The 20,185-nt window shown below is 40.5% G+C and overlaps 2 protein-coding genes and 1 long non-coding RNA gene across 4 annotated transcripts; 1 reads left to right on the forward strand and 2 right to left on the reverse strand.

Moving 5' to 3' along the window:
• Positions 1 to 1,268: 1,268 nt before the first annotated feature.
• Positions 1,269 to 8,463, reverse strand: LOC122867829 (zinc finger protein 271-like). The gene is made up of 7 exons (XM_044179104.1): positions 8,059 to 8,463; positions 6,714 to 6,916; positions 5,013 to 5,114; positions 4,675 to 4,770; positions 4,375 to 4,485; positions 3,929 to 4,052; positions 1,269 to 3,731 (listed from the first exon to the last, which is right to left on the reverse strand). Exons 1-7 carry the CDS (start codon positions 8,084 to 8,086, stop codon positions 1,660 to 1,662), a joined length of 2,736 nt encoding a protein of 911 aa, XP_044035039.1. The 5' UTR covers positions 8,087 to 8,463; the 3' UTR covers positions 1,269 to 1,659.
• LOC122867836 lies at positions 6,923 to 18,913 on the forward strand. The gene is made up of 4 exons (XR_006376005.1): positions 6,923 to 7,502; positions 15,452 to 15,559; positions 16,858 to 16,879; positions 17,219 to 18,913. It is a non-coding gene; the product is annotated as an uncharacterized LOC122867836 (long non-coding RNA).
• Positions 8,652 to 20,163, reverse strand: LOC122867830 (zinc finger protein 3 homolog). 2 transcript variants are annotated; one of them, XM_044179106.1, is made up of 7 exons: positions 19,999 to 20,163; positions 15,160 to 15,362; positions 14,437 to 14,538; positions 14,218 to 14,313; positions 13,760 to 13,870; positions 13,495 to 13,618; positions 8,652 to 11,452 (listed from the first exon to the last, which is right to left on the reverse strand). In XM_044179106.1, exons 1-7 carry the CDS (start codon positions 20,024 to 20,026, stop codon positions 9,453 to 9,455), a joined length of 2,664 nt encoding a protein of 887 aa, XP_044035041.1. In that variant the 5' UTR covers positions 20,027 to 20,163; the 3' UTR covers positions 8,652 to 9,452. The 2 variants fall into 2 exon arrangements, with proteins under 2 accessions (XP_044035041.1, XP_044035042.1); XM_044179107.1 differs by lacking the exon at positions 19,999 to 20,163 and having other exon boundaries at positions 14,437 to 14,601; positions 15,160 to 15,294.
• Positions 20,164 to 20,185: the final 22 nt, after the last annotated feature.

A 20,185-nucleotide genomic window follows, 5' to 3' on the forward strand; every position in this document is an offset into this window, starting at 1 on the left:
TCCCCCCCGAAGAATCCCGTTGCTGAAATTCAACGGCTGTGGAGTCAGACTCCACGCTTCCGAAATGGGTATACTCCCATTACTTTCAGTTTATCAAAGAAAAGGACAACATAATCAAGTGCAATCTATGTCAAGGGAAGCCGAAGGAACTCTCTACAGCGAGATATAGCACAAGTAACCTGAAAAATAATCTCATAATTTATCAGACTTTGAACCTTTGCCTGTCTGCCTGCCCATCCGTGTCCAATTTGTTTATTTAAGAAGGTCTAGGCTATTTAATTGTTCTGTATAATCACACTATTGTTCTTTATAATCACACTATTGTTAATACAAAGTGGTAACCACTGCGTGTGAATGCATAAACGGGACAGTTCAATAGGCTATACAATATCTCCTGCCACTGGATTTGTAATGAACTGCAATAAACTTGAGCTTCTGTGCGTAGATAATCCGCTATGTAACAACATTACCGTCTTCTTTTTTATAATGCCTAGTCGTACTTGTGCAGTTATTTTGGTGAAAGTAACACAAAAGTAGTGTAATCAGTAGTGCATTACTCTACACAGACAGTAATATTGTAAAGAAACGTATTACTTTAAAATGAAAATAACTAGTAAGATGTTATATATTACATTCTGAAAGTAACTTGCCCAACACTGAATATGCTATCTCAGTCATATACTGCTTTATGCTGAGCATTTTGACTTGTCATTGTACAAAAAGCACACGCGTTACTAATAACATTAACGACGGCTCCATTCTATTCAAGTGTCCCAGTTAGCCATGAACAATACCAGGAACCTAAAACTGAAGCAGCTAAATGGAATTCAGCCATCATTAAATGTTATTTACACCTGTGCTTTTTCTAATGTGACATGTCAAAATGACTTGAATGTTAAAAACAAAGAAAACCTGACATTAAACATCCTCGGCTGCTTGCTGGTCATGAGGCAATTGCAGTTCTTCCACTGTTCCAGATAATAATGATTAAGAGCTATCTAGGGGTTGAGCATTGCAGATATGTAATTTAGTAACCACAATTTTAACAACATTCTTCCACATTGGTTCATTAACACTATGGCTACACTTTTAGTCCAAAATCCAATTATATGTACTTCCTGTAAAACAGTATATTTAGTGGCTACCATATTCTGTAGGAACAACTTCTGAATGCTCCCTCCCTGCATTCAATCCAGCCCAAAATTCTATCAAATGCTCTAAATCATTTGAATGGCCTCACTCTTGAGTAAATCAAATGACACTTGGAATCAACTGTTCAGTTTATTCAAGAAAAAGAAATCAATTCCCCAAGGAACCAAGGCTTGTATCATTTATACATACAAATCTTTTGTAGAACTACAGCAATCGTTTCTGTAAAAAATACAAAGTTACATTTTTATAATGCACTATACAATGACACAGTTCCTCACAATCCAAGCTGTGACAGGCACAGAGATAGCAGTGGGGCTGACATTTTAAGGAGAATGTCCTTAACTGGAAAACCTGCTTTTAATTCCCCATCTCAGTCAGCACCCAGACTGCCAAAGTGTTCTTGAGCAAGGTCAAATCCTCAACAGTTCCTCAAGTTCAGGTCTACAGCTGATGCTGACCTCCTTCAATTGGGGAATGTTAAATAGAGCATCCCTATGTTAACATTAACTATGCATGAACAAGTCTCCTGTGTCTTTTTAGGCCATGCAAGCTTGAAAAGCCCTTGTTACATACTGTACAAACATATGGTCTCTCTCCTGTATGGGTTCGCATGTGTAAGGTAAGAAAGCAGGACTGGACAAAACCTTTTTCACAGATGTTGCACTTAAATGGTCTTTCCCCAGTATGGTATCTCCTGTGTATCTTTAATTCTGCAGCGGATCTGAAAGACTTATCGCAGTCGTCACACTTGAAAGGCCTTTCGCCTGTGTGAATCAAAGTATGCCTCACCAAAGCGTCCTTGCCAAAGAATCCCTTTCCACAGTGCTCACACGGGAAACGCAGCCCTTTGTGATGGAAATTGTCATGTTTCAGAAGGCATCTTCTGGAAGTGAAGGTTTTCCCGCACTGAGCGCAGGTGAAAGTCGGCGTGGGTTTCTCGGTTACAGGTTCGCCAGAGTGATGCACGCGCTCCACGTGCCGCGTCAACGTAACGCCGTGCCTGAATTTCTTGCCACATTCCCAGCAGAGGAAGGGATACGCTTTAGTGTGTTTTTTCTGGTGTTCCACGAGGTCAGAGTACGATCTGAATCTTTTACTGCAATGAGGGCACTGAAATGGTTGGTAACCAGTGTGTTTCCACTCATGTCTGATGAAACGCTTCAAACTGGCAAAAGTTGTCTGACAGTGGGTGCAGGTAAAAGGCTCGGTGGGATTATGGACGTCGAGGTAGTGCTTATGAAGGGCCTTGAACACAGGGAAATTCTCCTCACATTGGTTACACTGAAATGGAGTGTGGGATTCTTTGTGCATTGCCAATGCCTCAGAGTCACGTACCAGTTTCATGCACACCTCGCAGTAGAGCGGGTTGTGAGTTTGTTTGTGGGAGTCCAATGTTGATTTGTACTTGAATGCCTTGTCACATTCATCACACCTGAAACAATGCTTAACATCCTCAGGCCTCTCAGGATCCACCTGTTGCTCATTGTAGCAAATGTTCCTTAAATGGAACCTAAAAGTTTGTTTGCACTTAAACTCGACGCTGCAGTGAGGACAATAGAACGGACCTTCTATCACACTTTTGTTTCCTTCTGGGCTTTTCTGTCCCGATTCTTTGGAAGATCTCCGCTCTGCAGAGGGTGAGTAATCAGGGTCCTGGGCTGTGCTGTCTGACGGCTGCTCTTCATTGGTCGCCTCACAAGGAACCCCACTGGATGATTGTTCACCTTCATCTGCTGCGTTCTCCTGTTCCTTTGCTTTCCTGCCAGCCTTTGCTTTTGTCAGACTTGGACATTTGTGTTGTTGCAAGTAACGCGAGCTCTTATAAAACCTTTTACACGCAGGGCAAGAATAGGGCAGCTCCTCCGAGTGTCGATTCATGTGACGCTCTAAGAACTTGGCACGACTCACCACCTTGCCGCACACTTTGCATGTTCTCTCGTCCAAGTCATTGCTTTTGGTTGAAGCTTGGGATCTGGCAAACTTTTTAGGGCTACTGTTAGTAGTATTACTGGCCTGTGTCTTTCCTGATTTTCTCCACTGCGACAGGTAGCGTTTCATCTTGAGTCCACGGTTCTTTCTCACAGGTCTTTCCCACAAGACGTCAGATTCTGGATCTTCTTGTTTGCCCCTCGCTCTGCTCCGCACTTCAAAGTCTTCATCTGCGGGACGTTTCTTTTTCCTCCCGCGTCTATTTGGCTTCTTCTCCACGCCGTCAAGCACCGACACCTGGCCGTCCTCCCCGATGATCAGTGTACCAGATTGGTCGTCATGGTGTTCTTCAGCCATTTCACTCTCACTGGCCTCAGTGCCTTCGACGGCATCTGTAGCCACCACAGTGTCCATTTCTGCTTTCACCTCGCTGCTAAGACCAAACCACTGGGTTTGCACACACTCCTCGGCGTTTCCACTTCCCTCCACGTAAACCTCTTTGTTCTCAGATTCCACCTCCATCTCTGTGCAGACCGTATACACGAGTCCGCTCTCTGCATCCGTTTCTGTTTGTTCATTAACGATCACAACTCTTTCCACAGGAGGGAGACACAGGGCTGACAAGATACCACTGTCCACAATGTAAGATTCTGAAAAGAAAGAAGATCACACGAACTGTTAAATTGACATGCAAATGAAACTACTGAATCTGCATGACTACTTTTGCTGAGTGAAAATGAATTGGCATGACATATGTTACTGTGCAATAGGGTTTCTGTTCCAAACATAAAGTGTTGAATATCTATTACATTCTTTGAATAGGTCATTGAAATTCTGGGAAGCACACCTATGTCCTCTAACTGGCTGAGATCTTTCTGAGTGTCCATCAAGGTTTTGAGCTCCTGAGGTTGAGCGAAAGTCTCCATGCATTCATTCAGAACGGACGAGGCATCGCTGAGCAGAGATGCAATCTGACAAAGACAAAATAAAAACTAATGTGAGGTGACAGCACTGGATTGTCCTAATATTAGGTGAAATTTGTTTTTTCATATACATATGAAACAAAAGAAAAAACATCTGCCATTTCAAAGGAGTTTTACAATACTGCAATGACAATCATATACAAAAACAAAAGCACTAAAACTAATTCAACTGAGACTGAAATTCCAAGTACTACTTGGATAAACTGCTCCCCTGTGAAGCAAAATGTCAAGTCTTTAGTGTAGTATGAAGCACTGAAGCAGAAATACACTGTGTGCAATAACCTATTTTTGAATTGATATTAAAGTCTACCTGCTGGAGAGTTTGGGTGGGGAGAAGCTTTTCAAGTCTGGACAGAAACAGCCACATCAGTGTCTGGATTGCTTTATCATATGTGGGGCCAAAGTCTTCTGGGAAAACATCCTGGAACACAAAGAAATTCATAAATACCAAATATCTGAGCTGTCCATACAAACCATGAATTCTCAAATACAGAGCAAACAGGAGTACATCATAAGACAAAGAATTCCCAGTCAAATATAATCTTCAGCTATCTTTAACCTTTGAAACATTAAACTCATCTGTGTAAACATGTATACAACCAAAACTTACCTGGAAAAAGTTTCTTCTCTCTTCAGGATCTCTCAGCAGATTTTGGACAAGACCCATGAAATGTGAGTCAGATACTTCTTGTTCTGCATTATCGGTCTGCAATAAAAGAGGTTTTAAAATGGCAGGTGTTACTTCAGAGCATGATAATGTCAACATCTGTGCCCTGGAACTTGTGATTTGAAATCATTTTGGAATAATAATAGCATGTGACTGAAATAATAAAGAAAAAAACCCACACTGGATCAGTAATGCCCAAACAACAGTTATGTAAACAAATGTACTGCAACCACAAAAAGGCCACTGCAGATATTTCATGTTGACTACAGGTTTAGACTCACCTCCACGTTCCACAGAGATCTGAGGTTCTGCATTCGGTCAAGATGTGGCTGAATAATCTGGAGGTCAGCGGTCTCCTCAGAGCGACACAACTCCAGGATCAGCTACAATTAGAGGACAGCAGCACTAATGAACAAGTGATTCTGTAGTCCAGAGCTGATCATCTGCCTGCTGTTCTGTTTCAATTCACAGTGGGTCTAAAATAACCATCCACAAAGTGCCAAAGGTAAGGCACACTTCTCTGATTAATGAACCTGTCACATCACAGGAAACATTTTTACTTCTAACATCTGAATGCTTCACTTATACGCAGTCCCGGTGCATTGTCTTTCCTCAAATTTAAGAAAAACAGTGGATCTGTGAGGACCTCCTGACGGGTGTCTCTTCTTAAGACACAGACATACTTGTTTTAGAATTACAGTTCTTCCACACAAGAAAGCAGAGGCTGCTAGTCGCTGTGAAGAAGCGATGATGGATACAGTACCAACAGGGTAATGCAAAACAAAGACAACATGAGCTAAAAAATGACTAACATTACAAGTGGAAGATTATTTATAAAAAAAGGCCTTTGTACCATTGTAACAGCAACAAAAAACAGAAAATGAAACAGTATGTTCTCTAGACATGGAGACAGTATAAAGAGATTGCTGGGTTGTTGTTTTTTGCAACAGATGGAAGAGTATGGATGAGAAGGAGAATGTGTGCCAGCCAGTTTGATGATCTTACAAACTTAGATGTGATCAATTTAAAAACTCCTCTGTTCCATCCACCATGTTTAAAAGTAATCCATCACACTGAAATAGCAATAGCATGTACAGAAAACTGCAAATGTTCTGTCTGAAGGCGTGCACACTGCAGGGATCAAAGCCCAATTAAAGGATCGTTTTGGGTTTCAAATACACCAGATTGCCTATTAGAATACACCAATTTTATTTTAAAATGTTATACACTGTCAGCCTTAAGGCACCTTTACATTGTGTGACGACGACGACTGTGTACGTTGCTGCTTGTCTGTGCGACATGGGTCTAATAAAACTTGGTCAGTGTCAAACTGTACAAGCTGAGGCTGACAGTGATGCCAAGTGCTGCATAACTGAGATGGATGCGTGGTGAATTGTAGTGCTATGATGTAAAAAGAAAAACGTATATGAGCGCAGAGGCACATCATCATCTATCTTTGCAGCTTCTCTGTTTTGAAAATGCCGCAAAACAATGAACAAGCATCGGCCACAGTGCTGACACTAGTCCCATAAACTTCTTTTTCGGTTTTGCCTCCATTGTTTTGGTTTGTGTGTGTTTTTCCCAAAACGCAATACAAAAATGGCACTTAGGAAATGTCACACCAGCCAGTGTATTCTGTGTCATTTCATGCTGTATTGTAATTGATTTGTAGATGAGCAGCATGAAAATGTTCAGCAGTCTAAAATTGCGTATAAATTTAAGCACGTCAGTCTCTTTGATCGGAAAAATGCCTTCAGGCTTTGGTGGGGTTTTCTGCACTGTAGATATTTCAATCAATTTTATTTCTTTCAATTTATATAGAGACTAAAAGTGCTGTTTTGTTGGCTCCATGATGTTTACATACCCCCTTACCTGCCAATTGCTGCAGCCATGCCACATTATCCCCACAAAAATCTATCTTATTACTCTTATTTGTTTGTTTTCAGTGCTTTTGAAAAACAAAAACTTCAACTCTTCCTCACCCGTGCTCTGAGACCCAAAATGAGTTCAGCCCGCTGCCTTGTGGAGAGAAGTTGAGGAACAATCTCCGTAACCATGAAAACAAACTCCTCAAGCAGCCCATAATCCGACACAATTTTCTGCTCCACCGTCTGCCAGATGGCTGCAGAGACCAGCCGAATTGGTGGGACCAGGAGGCGCAGAGCGGAGAGGGGAAGAGTGGGACCTGCAAACAGGGAAATACATTTTTAAAAACGTTTAAAATGTTGATATATTAAACACTTTTTGTAGATTGAGAACACACTATTTTATACAAGACAGCTTTGGTTCCCTGTGCCATTTCTTTAATTCTGAAGTCCATTTCTGGACAGAAAAGCCGCTATTTATTTATTCAAATGCAATTTTTCAATGCTGTGAGCACCACAGACAAAATTCCCTTCATCTCCATTTTATCGGGGTAACGAGACGGGTGAGGGGGGCTGATGGTAATGTTAGCTTAGTGACTGGGATGTAACAACAGAGGGAATACAGGGGATACATTAAAAAAAATCCAAATCCACAACTCACGCCGTAACTGCATTTGAAATGGTTAGAAGCAGAATCAGTTTACCCAGAGTTTATGCCAGTAAGAGAGAATGCAACAAATACACCCATTATAGCACCCATCTGTAAAACTAGGGTCTAGCATCTTGGTTGATTATCGCAGCCAACCACGACTTATGTTTAATCCCTGATCTTGTTTACTTATCTTTGGTGCGCCAATCATAAATCCATAGACTGATGACAAAACTGTGGCCCCAGGTAATGGTAAGGTAAGGATATTATTTTTCTTTCAGAACTGAACAAAAATACTTAAATGCCAAGCTCGTGTTGAGGCGGATGCGTCTACTTTCATTTCCGTGATATAAGATTGACCTAATATTACATGTTGATATGCGAATAACGTTACATCATAAAAAGTGGCACACATACATTGTAAATATATTTACAAACACCCACCATGTTGTTTAGACCATTGTTTAGGGGTTGTCGCAGTTCATTCGAAATCAGCATAGTTAGTTAAATAATTAGACAGTTTCCTACAGCTAGTTTAGCTAGCGTTAGCTAAGACAGCACTAGCCATAGCCTAGCGTTAGCACGTATTCCGAAACTTAATGTAACTTACGTAATGCCGTTAAGCCAGCTACCTGTTTCCGTGGTAGGATGAACAACGGGATATCAGTGGCAGTCTAAATTCAATTTAAATGCGTTTCATTCTAAATTATCTTATAAACTGCTATTTCCCGACAAAATTAGCAATGCCATTCCCGCGCGCGGGCTGCGTTGCGGCCTAGCCAAACAAATCTATCTGAAACCGTTTATACTCACCAGGTAACTCTGAAATACCTCCGTCCATCCTGTGTATTCACTGCAGTTACATTACAGTTGGGGAAAACAATGTCCGTCGCTCGACCTAAGTCAAACAAAATATTTAACGGTGGTTGTGTCCAGAGAGCGAAGTCACACAGGCGATCTTTGTGCGTCAACGGTTGCCTTGGGTTCCGTACGGAATAACAATCCGACGAGAGGCAGCGGGGTTTGAAACGTTCCGCATCTTCGTTTTTGGTGCTCCCCTCTCTCTCTCTCTTCTGTCATGTGTGTCTGCTATATTTAAATAAAACAATGTCATTTTTACGTTTACACCCAAACGTGGTAAGTGTTGGATTTCATTATTTTGTTTTCGTTGTGTATTTGATCATCAATTAAGACACATAAAAGTCTAGCCTTAGTCTGGTGGTCACATCCCCCCCCCCGTTCTCCATCCAAATCCTGATTACCCTGAGTTCAGCTCTGCTCCATTTGAGACGAAAGAAATCTTCACCTAGCTCCTCACAAAACCAAGAAAGCATCAGACACTCATGTGTGTTTGATGTTCAGGCTCAATTACACACTGTTTCAATGTATTTTAATCTTCCCTCATAAACACATAAACAATGAAACATTTATTGTTTTTTTTTAAAGGAAGATGCATATTTTATGTTTCAAGGAAAAATTAATATATACAAAATGTAAAAAAAATAATTTAAAAAAAACTTCTCGAACTGTTTAGCATGTGGGTGGTGCTGCAACTATTTTTAAACTATGAAATAGCAGATGGAATGTTAGCAGATAAACCCTACAGATACTAACACATCATATAAATGCAATCCCCACAGACAGGTAATGTATCTGTTTTAACCCCATTTTTTTTAGTTAGGCCTTCCATGCAATGCCTAATTAGGTTGATACAAATCTCCCAATAATGTGACATACTGTTACAATGTATCCTCATGTAACATGTGAAGTTTGGCAATATAATTGAGAGCAGAAAATAAATGCATACAGTGCCTGTTCAAGTACGCGCCCACCTGGAGTTTTTCTTTTCATCACAATCAACATAGTGGATGTTTGTTTTTTTTTTACACAGATCACCAGATAAAAATACTTTTATGTCTATGAAAGTGAATCAACTGTTAGAAATGAATCTCTGCTTGAGCTGCGAGCCTCACGCAGAGATGAGGAGTGGGCTACAGACTGTCCATCATGAGATCGATAACACTGTTAATGAAGTGCAATACTAAATCGGTGTGGCGTACTCTTTGATGTAGTTTTATACACGTATGTCTTGCGTACAATGCAAACTCCATGAACGGTTTGTCTCAACATTACAATGAATCTGTTTGATAAAAATGTCAGCAACCATTACTTCTGAACCCCTATGTTGTGAACACAGGCCTGTTCTCTTAATGTGTTACAAATGTATGTACAAGTTTTTTGTGTCTTTTCATGCTGTATAGCTTGGGGAAAGCCTTGCCACAGAAATGGCAAACAAATGGCTTCTCTCCTGAGTGTATTTTAGCATGTGCGTTAAGAAAACACATTTTTATAAAGCCCTTCCCACAGACATCACATTTATATGGTCTCTCTGTAGTATGGTGTATAAGGACATGCCTCTTCACTTCAGAAGTTGACCTGAAGTACTTGTCACATTCAGGCATGGTGCATTTGTAAGGTCTCTCTCCCGTATGGATTAATTTATGCCTAGCGATTGTTGACGAGGAGACCATCTTTCCACAGTACGGGCACGGATGACGGAACAATTCTTTTAAGTGTTTGCTCCTCTGGTGTTTTTTTAGGGCTCCTTTCTCTTTAAAGGATTTCTCACACTCGGAGCAAGAATGCTTCTTCTCATTTCGAGACTCGCTGTGGATGAAATTCAAGTGCCGCAGCAGGTTGGACTTCTGGGAGAAGGTCTTGCCGCACTCTGCACAAAGGTAAGGTTTCTCCCGCGTGTGGACTCGTTCGTGGGAAATGAGATCTGCGTCGGTTTTGAATCTCAAGCCGCACTGAGCGCACTGGAACGGTAGATGACCCGTATGTTTCCACTCGTGTGCGATTAAAATGCGCAGCTTGGAAAACGTTTTCGGACAATGGTTGCATTTAAACGGCCTGCTGATTTTATGGATGTTTTCGCAGTGCCTAAGCAAGGGCTTAAAAAGAGTGAAGGTCTCCTCACAGCGGTTACACTGAAACAGGGTGTGAGAAGCCTTGTGCCTCGCCAAAGTTGCTGCGTCTCGTAACACCTTCCTACACACATTGCAGTACAGTTCGTTGTGGGTCAGTTTGTGCCTTTCCAGTGAAACTTTGTACCTGAATGCCTCTTCGCATTTGTCACATTTGTAAAGATTCTTGGCTTCGTCCGGCTTCTCCGGATCCACCTGCTGCTTACCGTACTCAAAGCAGGTTCTGCTCAAGTGCAGCTTAAAGGATGAGAGGAGTTTAAACCTGCTGTCGCATCGAGGGCAAGCGTAATCACCGCTGGGAAAGTGGGTTTTCATGTGAGTTCTCAAGCTTGTATTCACATGCTCCTTGCAGAGAAAGCACTGGACTTTACGAGTCTTTTTCGAAGTGCTTGCTTTGATGCCGGAGACTCCCTGCTTTCTTGTGGTAGCTGATAACATTTTAGGACCCATGAAGGAAGGGTCCTCATTTGAGCAGCTAGACAATGTATCACCTTCACTATAACTACTGACAAGAGTCACAAAGGAACACTCATCATCTGAGTAGTAAGACCATGAATCAGCCATACTGGGACTACTACTTTTAGTGTTGTGGCAAGAGTCCTCATTTGAGTAGTAAGACCACGAGTCGTCCTCACTGCAATCATTGATAGGAGCCATATATGAGTCTTTGTCGAAGCCGCTTGAATCCTCATTGTCAGAGGCCTCTGAAAGAACCCTATTGGAGGGTTTTGTCTTCCTAGAAGCTGATTTGTGAGCAGAGAGGGCCTCTTCACGAAGACCTCTTTTCTCTTCCAACAGAATCTTTTTCAGCCTCAGGCCTCTGTTTCGTCTCACAGGTCGAGACCGCAAGGGCAGCGGCATGTCCAGTCTTTTTAGCTGAACGCGGCATTGTTTTAGAAGGTGGGACGCATCCTCCGCTTGACTTCGAAGAAGGCCTACATTTTCTTGGTGTCTTGTAATATCTCCCAAAAGCACAGCGGTTCCATTTTCCCCAGGAGTCCAATACGTTTCATCGACCTTTATCTCACTTATCTGATCTTTTGTTTCTGTTTTTATCTGTACTGCATGAGGCAACTTTAAAGATTCCTTCTCCAAATCGGATGTACATGATAGCACATTATCCAAGATGTTGGCTTGTGGTTGTGTCTTATCTGTCCCAGTTCTTTCTATAGAGGGGAGTTTGAGAGCTGAAATAATGCAGGCACCATCCAAGGAACCATCTGAAAAGAGAGAAAATATTGCAATAAAAAAAGTCTAAACCTCGACACCCACTGTTAAGTGTCATTCACTATTCAAATAACTGTAATGATGCTATATGAACTCTTTACAAGCGTAATCTGCTGTGGCAGATGTGTTAGCCTGTTCACACATCCAGCAGACACGTAGCAACACTAGCGTTCATTCGAAGTTGTGTTTGTGTCTGCCTCTGCCTGATGAAGGCAAGTCCAGTATTCCTTATACTCGTTTTAGCTCTGTTTTTGGTCTCCACCACATCCTGAGAGAAATATCTGGCTCTTTAGCTGCTAAATGCTCCACTGTGTTCAGCAGCTAGCTGCTAACTGTGTCTGTCACAGTGGGTTTACCAGAGCTTTTTCACTGAAAAGAGTGAACTAAAACTAAATAAAGTTATGGGCCGTAAAACCAGAACAATTAGCTGAAATAGACTAAAGCACTCTGTAGAGCTGAGGTGATAACAGTCTGTTTTTTACATTACACACTGATTACTGCAGCATTAATTAGTCACTGTTTCGAGAACAGCTTAAAAAAGCGACATTATTTAGAGTAAAATTAGATTTTACTTTAACACAGCAGATTGTGGACATATGCTAAACACTACACCCGATGCTCTGATAAAGGTCTCACTGAAAGCTTGTCATTTTTAAATGGCTTTTTGGGCACTAGGGGTCTAATAATGCAGTCTAGGGCTGAAACGATTAGTCAACAGAAAAGTAATTGCAACTATTTTGATAATCAATTAATGCTGACATTTCTCAGGTTTCAGGTATTCAGAAAACTGAATATCTTTGGATATTGGACTGTTGGTCGGACAAAACATCTTGGACTCTGGAAAGTTGTGATTGCCATTTATTCACTGCTTTTGACGTTTTAATAGACTACCGATTAATCAATGAATTGAAAAAATAATCAGCAGATTAATTGATGATGAAAATAATCGTTAGTTGCAGCCTTAATGCAGTCTTACAGTTTGATCCCACACAGGGATCACAGTTTGATGCACTCACAATATGTTTTACAGTTTGACTGAAAATAAACTATGACTGTAGAAGAGTCCGTATTTATTCCTCCTTATCCAGAAAAGATGCAAAAACTGGTGTTTGTAGATTTTCAGATTGGAATCTCTTACATAAAAACAATCTCAGCTCATTATGTGCATACTGTATAACTGAATAGAAGAATAAAAGAGCACCTAGATAAGAAAGTGCTCATTACGATAAAGCACAAATGTCTGAACTTGCTCCAGTTCCGGAGGATCATGAAAGACCTCCCTCGCCCCAACAACAGACTCCTCTCTCTCTGCTGGGGTCAGGGAGGCGCTACTGCTGCCTCACGGCCAAACCAGAGAGGAGGAGGAGGAGGATCTTCCCTCAGGCTGTCCGGGTCCTGGACCAGTGCCTTGCACTTCACTTACATCATTTATAACCCATAATTATAATCCATCCACCTGCCACACACTGCATATGATATATGTATCGGTTATATTGTTTCAATTTTCTGAAACTCACCCATGGTCATACTGTTTCATGGTTTCACTGTTTCATTTCTAAGAAACGTACAGATATATTGTTTATTGTTTCTTTTGTAAAATATTTTATTATTATTTTATTCTCTTCTATTCTTTAACCATTTGTTAGTTGCTTTCTGGAGCTAGGCACGGACACATTTCACTACACGGACTGTGTATGATTGTGTATGAGACAAACGTGATTTGATCTGAGTTTAAAATGTTTCACCTTGAGCAAAACACTGTATGTGGTTATCCTTAGTTATCTTATCCTTAGCTATCCCAGGATCGGGCTACTCCATGAATGTGCTCTTGTATCGCAACATATTGTGCAATAATATGTTAGTACACCCCTAATGGACACCCATTATACTTCCCAGCACCAAGGCAAAGTTCCTCAGCTGGTTGGGTGGTGATGTTCTCTCAAAAAATACAATGATAAGGAAAAGACAAAATTAGAATGACAAACCAAATAAACCCATGAGTTACTGAAAGAAATGAGTAACTATAAAGGCTTGCCATTGTGATCCAGTTGGATGAGGTCTTTTTGATACTGCAACAGGGTTTTGAGCTCCTCACGTCGAGACACAGAGTCCGTACATTCCTCGAGAACTGAGGACACCTCACCAAACATGGAGGCAACCTGAAAAGATGAGAAGGAAGGAGGGAAACGGTAAAAGAAATGTACCTGTATAAAAAGAGCAAAGCTACCTTAAAGTGAAGTAAAATTCCTTGTTGTTTGTTTCAAATTCCAAAGTCCTTGTAAAGTCTATTCTTTATGTACCTGTTGGAAAGTTTGAAGAGGAAGAAACTTTTCAAGTCTGGACAGAAACATCCACATCAAGCTGTGAAGTGCTTCATCATATGTGGGACCAAACTCTTCAGGGAAAACTTTCTGAAAGACACAAAGTATATTACATTTAGTTAAACACGTGAAAACTACAAAGACTGACGTCATTAAAGAATCAGAAATACAGGATTTCATTTAAATAGTGCATCTAGATGACCTGTCAGCTCTTCATCTTTGTCAAACATTACAGTGCAGGGAGTGCCTTTGTACATTACTACCATAGACACGTGCCCATAACAAAATGAAACTACTCTAATGGCTGATGGCATTTTTGAGAAAACTATTAGCCAACGGATCTTCTTTGATACATTCGCTCATTGCATCTTCTATATTGATCAGGATCTGCAGTACTGATAAACAGAACAAATTCAAGGCGTGACAATAACACTGACCTGAAAGAAGTGCTCCCTTTCTTCAGGATCTTTCAGCATGTTCTTAACTAGATCCACAAACTTTGAGTGCGGCACTTCCATATTTGCAGCACCGGCCTGCATAACATGACATGGGCAGATTACACCGATCGCTGTCAAACGTATGGTTATGTTTAAAGAGACCTTTATGTAATTTCTCACAAAGTGCGTTAATTCGAAGTAACAACACTTTAAACTCACCTCCGTGACCCATTCCTCGATGAGCATTTGCACTCTGTCCAGGTGTGGTTGAACAAGCTCAAAGTCAGCAGTAGCTTCAATCTGACACAACTCCAGAATCAGCTAAAACCACAAAGCAACAGCGTTTCATAACCACGGAGGCAGAAAACGCTTCCTCCAAAATTCCTTTTGAAAAATCGAATTTAGCACAGTTAGCTGCAACAGTACACATTTCGGTAGCTTTGTCTATAGGCATTACTACATTTATATCTCTGTTTATTAAACCAGTATCATATTCCCGGTGACTGTAAAATCCATCCATCCATCCATTTTCTACCGCTTGGTCCCCGTTAGGGGGTCGCGGGTGACTGGAGCCTATCCCAGTGACTTTGGGCCTTAGGCAGGGCACACCCTGGACAGTGGCCAACTCGTCGCAGGGCGATGACTGTAAAATGAACATTGAAATTCTTAAAATGGAACTGTCTTGAATATATTCAAGAGATATTCAAGAGTTCAGACACCAAAGCAGCCTCACAGGTACTGGTTCTTAAAGTAATTACAGTCACTATGTAGAAATAAAAAAAATATTATATTATATATTTGAAATGTTTGAAATTATTCTCAAAAGTCCCCAGTGGTAATATAAAAAAGACACTGTTTTAAGATCAACCCCAAATCCACAGACACACCAGTTACTGTCTGGTAATTATTAGTGGCTAATAATTCACTACTGCTCCTCCTCACCCGTGCTCTGAGGCCCAGGATAAGTTGGGCCCTCTGGTGAGTGGTGAGTAGCTCTGGAACAATGTCTGTAACCATGGAAACAAACTCCTCAAGCATCCCATAATCAGCCACAACTTTCTGCTGGATGGTCTGCCAGATGGCTGCCGAGACCAGCCGAATTGGTGGGACCAGGAGTCGCAGAGCGGAGAGGGGAAGAGGGGTACCTGAATGGAAACAGAAGTGGGTTGTCTTAACACCAAGGATCGTCTTGATTTACTTTGAATTCAGCTTATTTTTACTTGTTTGTTTTTAGCTCCCAGCTTCAACACTGGATCAGCTGCAGCATTAATGAACACATTGTCAGCCCACAGGACACCAGATGCCCCAAGTGCAACCAGAACTTCCGGGGGCCGGTCCAGAAGTAAGAAAACCTCATTCAAAATCCCATTTACATTTGTAACAACCCTAATAACTAAAAATCCAGCATTGGAACAGAGCCTTTCTCAACAGTATGTCGCATGGCTCGCTTTATATGTTTAGAGAAGGACAGTAGTTTAAAAAAATAATAATTATATTGTTGTTTATTCAATATTTATGTTTGTTAGCAGCCTTTAATAAACTTAATTTCCCATAAGCCCTAGACCTTCAGGGGCTTAACGTCACGGCTCGACAGACGAGGCGAGTCGAGGTGTCGCGGCTCAGACATCTATTATAACAGCAGAACAGAGGAGCGAACGCTGTAAAAGTTATTAGACAGCAGAGATTACAACTAAAATAAAGAGTGTTGGTAAGTTTTATGGATACGGACAAAACCAAGTTACGATGAAGTAACTACCTGCGCTGCCACGCCTATACATTTTCATGGGAGTTGGTAGTATTTTGTATGCTTGTTTAACTTTATTAAAATCACAAAGCTTTCAACTTTTAATAGCAAGTGGATACTGATTTGTCTTAAAGGTGCAGTGTGTAAAATTTAGGAGGACCTATTGGCAGGTAATGGAATATAATATTCATAAGTATGTTTTCATTCATGTATAATCACCTGAAAATAAGAATCGTTGTGTTTTCATTAACACAGAATAAGCCGTTTTTATCTACGTAGGGAGCGGGTCCCCTTCCATGGAGGTCGCCATGTTGCACCATCATGTTTCTACAGTAGCCCAGAATGGACAAACCAAACACTGGCTCTAGATAGGGCCGTTCACTAGTTTCGCAGCCACCGTTGTTTCTCCTACACGCTTGGTAGGGGAGGGTGATGCGAGTGGTATTCAAATAGTTGCAAACTGCAATTTCACAGCTAGATGCCACTCAATCCTCCACACTGCTCCTTTCAATATTGACTGTAAACCCCATGACAGATGAAAGAAATGCTCAACGAGAGATTGAGACTCACAGCCAGATGACTTGTTAGAGCAGAATTTTGCCATTTAACTTACTGCATTGTTTTGTTTTGTTTGTAGACCTGCTAGTTTGAACCTATACAGTCTATGGTTTGAACCCACTGTCACAAATACACTGACACAGAATCTTGAATGAGACTTTGATAAGAAATAAGGAAATAAACTGTCCACCCTGAAAAGGACCTGGGATTTAAATGAGCTGTGAGGTTGGTTTTCAGACGTGAACTGAAAATCTCTTTCTTTCTTTCTCTCTCCCTCACCCCCGATCCTCCTCCTTCCTGTCTCTAACTGCAAACCATCACTGTTGGTGACTCTGCAGTAAGTGACTCTGCAGATCAGCAGTAAGTTCACACACATGAATGAAATGTTGGGCTGAATTACCACAGTGTGCCATGAAAATTTCTCATACACAGTTAATAAAGTGGTAGTGAAACACTGAGACTTCTAAAACAGCCCCACTGAGTAGATATGTTTCAGTGTGTTTCACGTAAATCTAGCAACAACTGGAAATGCAGTATTAATCGGGGTATTTGGTGGTGATTATGATTTTACACTCTGTTCATGTGAAGACATTAAAAGCAGACACGTTTAATAACATTTTAGCTTCGGGTAGAAGTTGCTTAATTGGATTTCTGATATTGAAACAACTGTCTAATGTATGTTTCCATTTGGTCTTACAGGTGTCCCGCTGTCCATCTCCTCTCCTCTATCAAACTGCCCACATTGTACTGATTCACATATAATTGGACCTAATCTATAAGCATTCACATTGTTTGAATCAGTAAGTGTATATAAGTGCTGTGTTGTTTAAACCTCTATATACTGTAATAAATCAGCTGTAAGGAGAAACTATTCTTTGATTCTGATTTTTATATATAAACCCAAATATATTAAGACAGTTTAAGAAATTGAATTCAGGTTGCTGTCACTGACATTACAGTCACTTGTATTACAAACACTAAACTATACAAATACCACAGTGTTCACTTATTGTCAGTTAAGTACAACATTTGAGCATCAGTATGGTGCTTTAAAATACTGAACACACAGCCTTCCTGTCCGTCTCATATCTGAGATTGGACTTTGGTTCAATATTTTCAGCAAATAGAAAATCGCTAGTTGTTGACTCTTGTGCATTTAAATCTGTAAGTAATAGTAGCATTGAAATAGTATAAACATATATAATATTCTTCCTTTCTGGTGTACCTTAGTTTTACCTTAGATATCTATAATTTTGATTACTAAAAGCATCTATCTTCTGATCCTGCTACATTAACAGTAATCTTTAATCCTAAATATTGTGTTCAATATATTGGTCGTGTACAATAAAATATTACATTTGTGGTTTTGGAGCACAACAACGATGCTGAGGAAGGTCAACAGGATGCATCATGTGCACCACAGGTATCATATGCTGACACTGTAAAGAGAGGACTTCACATTGATGATGTTTAAGATTACAATAATTGTTAATTCATTTTAGTTTTGAAAATGAAAAAAAATTATTTGTATAATGAATGTATCTTTTGCACAGAAAGTCACCTGGGATACAAGGGGGTTCATTAGCACAGAACATGCCAGTGAAGTTTTACATCGTAATTAACTAGATATATCAAGACAGCTGTGCATATATATTTTGTGTTCGTTGCTAATGTGTTAGCTTGCTACAGTCTGTTGGCTAACGTTTGTTGTTGTGCCGTTTGAACAAGTAACGTTGCCATTAAGGAAAGTAAGGCTCTTCTTTAACAGGTGCTTCAAGACAATGCTGCGGGCATTTAATGTGAGAAGGAAGGTAGTTAGCTAAAGGTCGAGGAGGTTCCGTTTGCATTCCGTGTAACATGTTCACGTCTGCTGGAAAATAAACCAAGTGACAAGGAAAGTAACAGTAGTAGGCTAATAATACAATCTTCAAATCTAAAAAGGGGACAGTAGTGAACTGTCAACACAGCAAAATATGCGCAGGCTTATGTTTTTATGATGGGGGAACATTTGTTTACATACACCTCTTTCATGAGCTGCTAAATTAGCATGTTCCGTGCTAATTAGCCACCTGGTGACTCCAGCATACTACAGATGGACAAAGTAACCAGAACGTGCTAGAACCTTTTGCCCCCTGATTGGACAGTTTGACGTACAACGTGCTGATTGGCTAGTCAGCACAGGCGTTAAAACATGGCCAACATTTGTGCTTGTAATTCGTAGCTTGTAACTTCAGTGTCACATACAAAGATAGGACATTTGAGTGTCCGTCTCGCAGACTGTGTGAAACCTCACTGTTGAAAATATTCCTGCACATATTTTAATTACACATACACAAAATATTTTTACAGCTGCAAACTTTTTTTTTTTTTTTTTTTTTACACATGTGCAAATGATATCTGTGTGCATGCATTTTTTTTCAAATGCACACAATAGGTGACATACAACTGCAGGCTGTGAAATTATTTGTGAACATCATTTCACAAGCTCAAAATATTAACGACCCTAATTTGCTTCCATAATCTAACAGGATGTAAATATTTCTGTGACTTCCTGTATATTTTTTGAAGGCTGCTGGAAACTGTCCAGCTTTTTGTCATTGCCCCCTGCTGCTGCCACCTGATCTCGTCCACTTTCCAGGCGAGGCGCAGTTCATCTCCGACGAGCCTAATCCTTTCTTACAAAACTTGGACCCAGAAATTTCTAAATGGTTGCCTGTGGGGCATACTTTATATCAGCAATGGAATGCATTCCTGAGATAACTTAATCATACTGCAACATTTATGTAATTTCATAAAAACTCCTTTATCAGGCAGCGTCCAGCTTCGACTGTCTCTTCAACTCCTTTTAGTACTTTCACTTCAACTCAGCGCTTACATTTAAACTGTCACTGCAATTTCATTTCAACGCTCAAACTAAAACTTTAACTCCATCCGCCGCTTCCATTTTAACTGCCACTTCAACTTTTTTAGTGCTTCAACTTTGAGTACAACTTTTTCATTTCCTTTAATATCCTCAACTTCAGCTATTACTGCAACACAAAGGCATTTCATATATGGTATGAGGATACTACATAACCTAACGTCTAACTGCCATAAACTAAACAAAACAAAACAAAAAAAACACACACACACACAATCTCTGATTTCTGGTTATGTTTTGCACACAGAATATTTATTTGCGTTTACCTACCTGCCCTGGAAAAAATGTAGGCAATGTTAACATTAGCTATATGTAAATAGGTCAAATCTCGCTGTTAATTAAAGGGTATGTGTTTCTCTCCATTTCACATTATGGGTCAACAGTTATGCAAGATTTAATGCTGACATTAGCTACAATGCTTTCTTCGTATGAATATCTGCTCGGCAACGCAGTGAAACCATTCCTCCGTAAGAATGGGTGAAGTGGTTAGCTAGCTAGCTATGAGTTAAAACTTCTGTTTCCGAAAGGTAACGTTAGTACTTGGTGAATAGTTACTCACAATTCCCCTTTAAAATGTTATCTTCCATCCTGTTTATCCACTGCACCCAGCTACGATATGTTCTGGAAAACTAGCAGAAAATATTGGCTTTATTGAAGAAAATCTCCTCCTTTCCCTCCCCTTATTCGTGTGAAAGTTGGGGCTGACATGAATCTGATCGATGATTCTTCCGACGGTGTTTTTGTTC

This window comes from Siniperca chuatsi, linkage group LG20, assembly GCF_020085105.1.
Source record: "Siniperca chuatsi isolate FFG_IHB_CAS linkage group LG20, ASM2008510v1, whole genome shotgun sequence".
NCBI classification, from domain to species: Eukaryota; Metazoa; Chordata; class Actinopteri; order Centrarchiformes; family Sinipercidae; genus Siniperca; species Siniperca chuatsi.

What these genes read in the sequence shown, in the direction of transcription:
- LOC122867830 (XM_044179106.1), bottom strand. Translation starts at nt 20,026, where the DNA reads ATGGAAGATAACATTTTAAAGGGGAATT. An exon ending in TAACATTTTAAAGGGGAATT is followed by an intron (nt 15,363 to 19,998) that starts GTGAGTAACTAT and finishes GTTTCCATTCAG; the next exon opens with GTACCCCTCTTCCCCTCTCC. An exon ending in AAAGGGAGCACTTCTTTCAG is followed by an intron (nt 13,871 to 14,217) that starts GTCAGTGTTATT and finishes TGTGTCTTTCAG; the next exon opens with AAAGTTTTCCCTGAAGAGTT.
- LOC122867829 (XM_044179104.1), bottom strand. Translation starts at nt 8,086, where the DNA reads ATGGACGGAGGTATTTCAGAGTTACCTG. An exon ending in AGAGAAGAAACTTTTTCCAG is followed by an intron (nt 4,486 to 4,674) that starts GTAAGTTTTGGT and finishes TTTGTGTTCCAG; the next exon opens with GATGTTTTCCCAGAAGACTT. An exon ending in CAGCCAGTTAGAGGACATAG is followed by an intron (nt 3,732 to 3,928) that starts GTGTGCTTCCCA and finishes CTTTCTTTTCAG; the next exon opens with AATCTTACATTGTGGACAGT.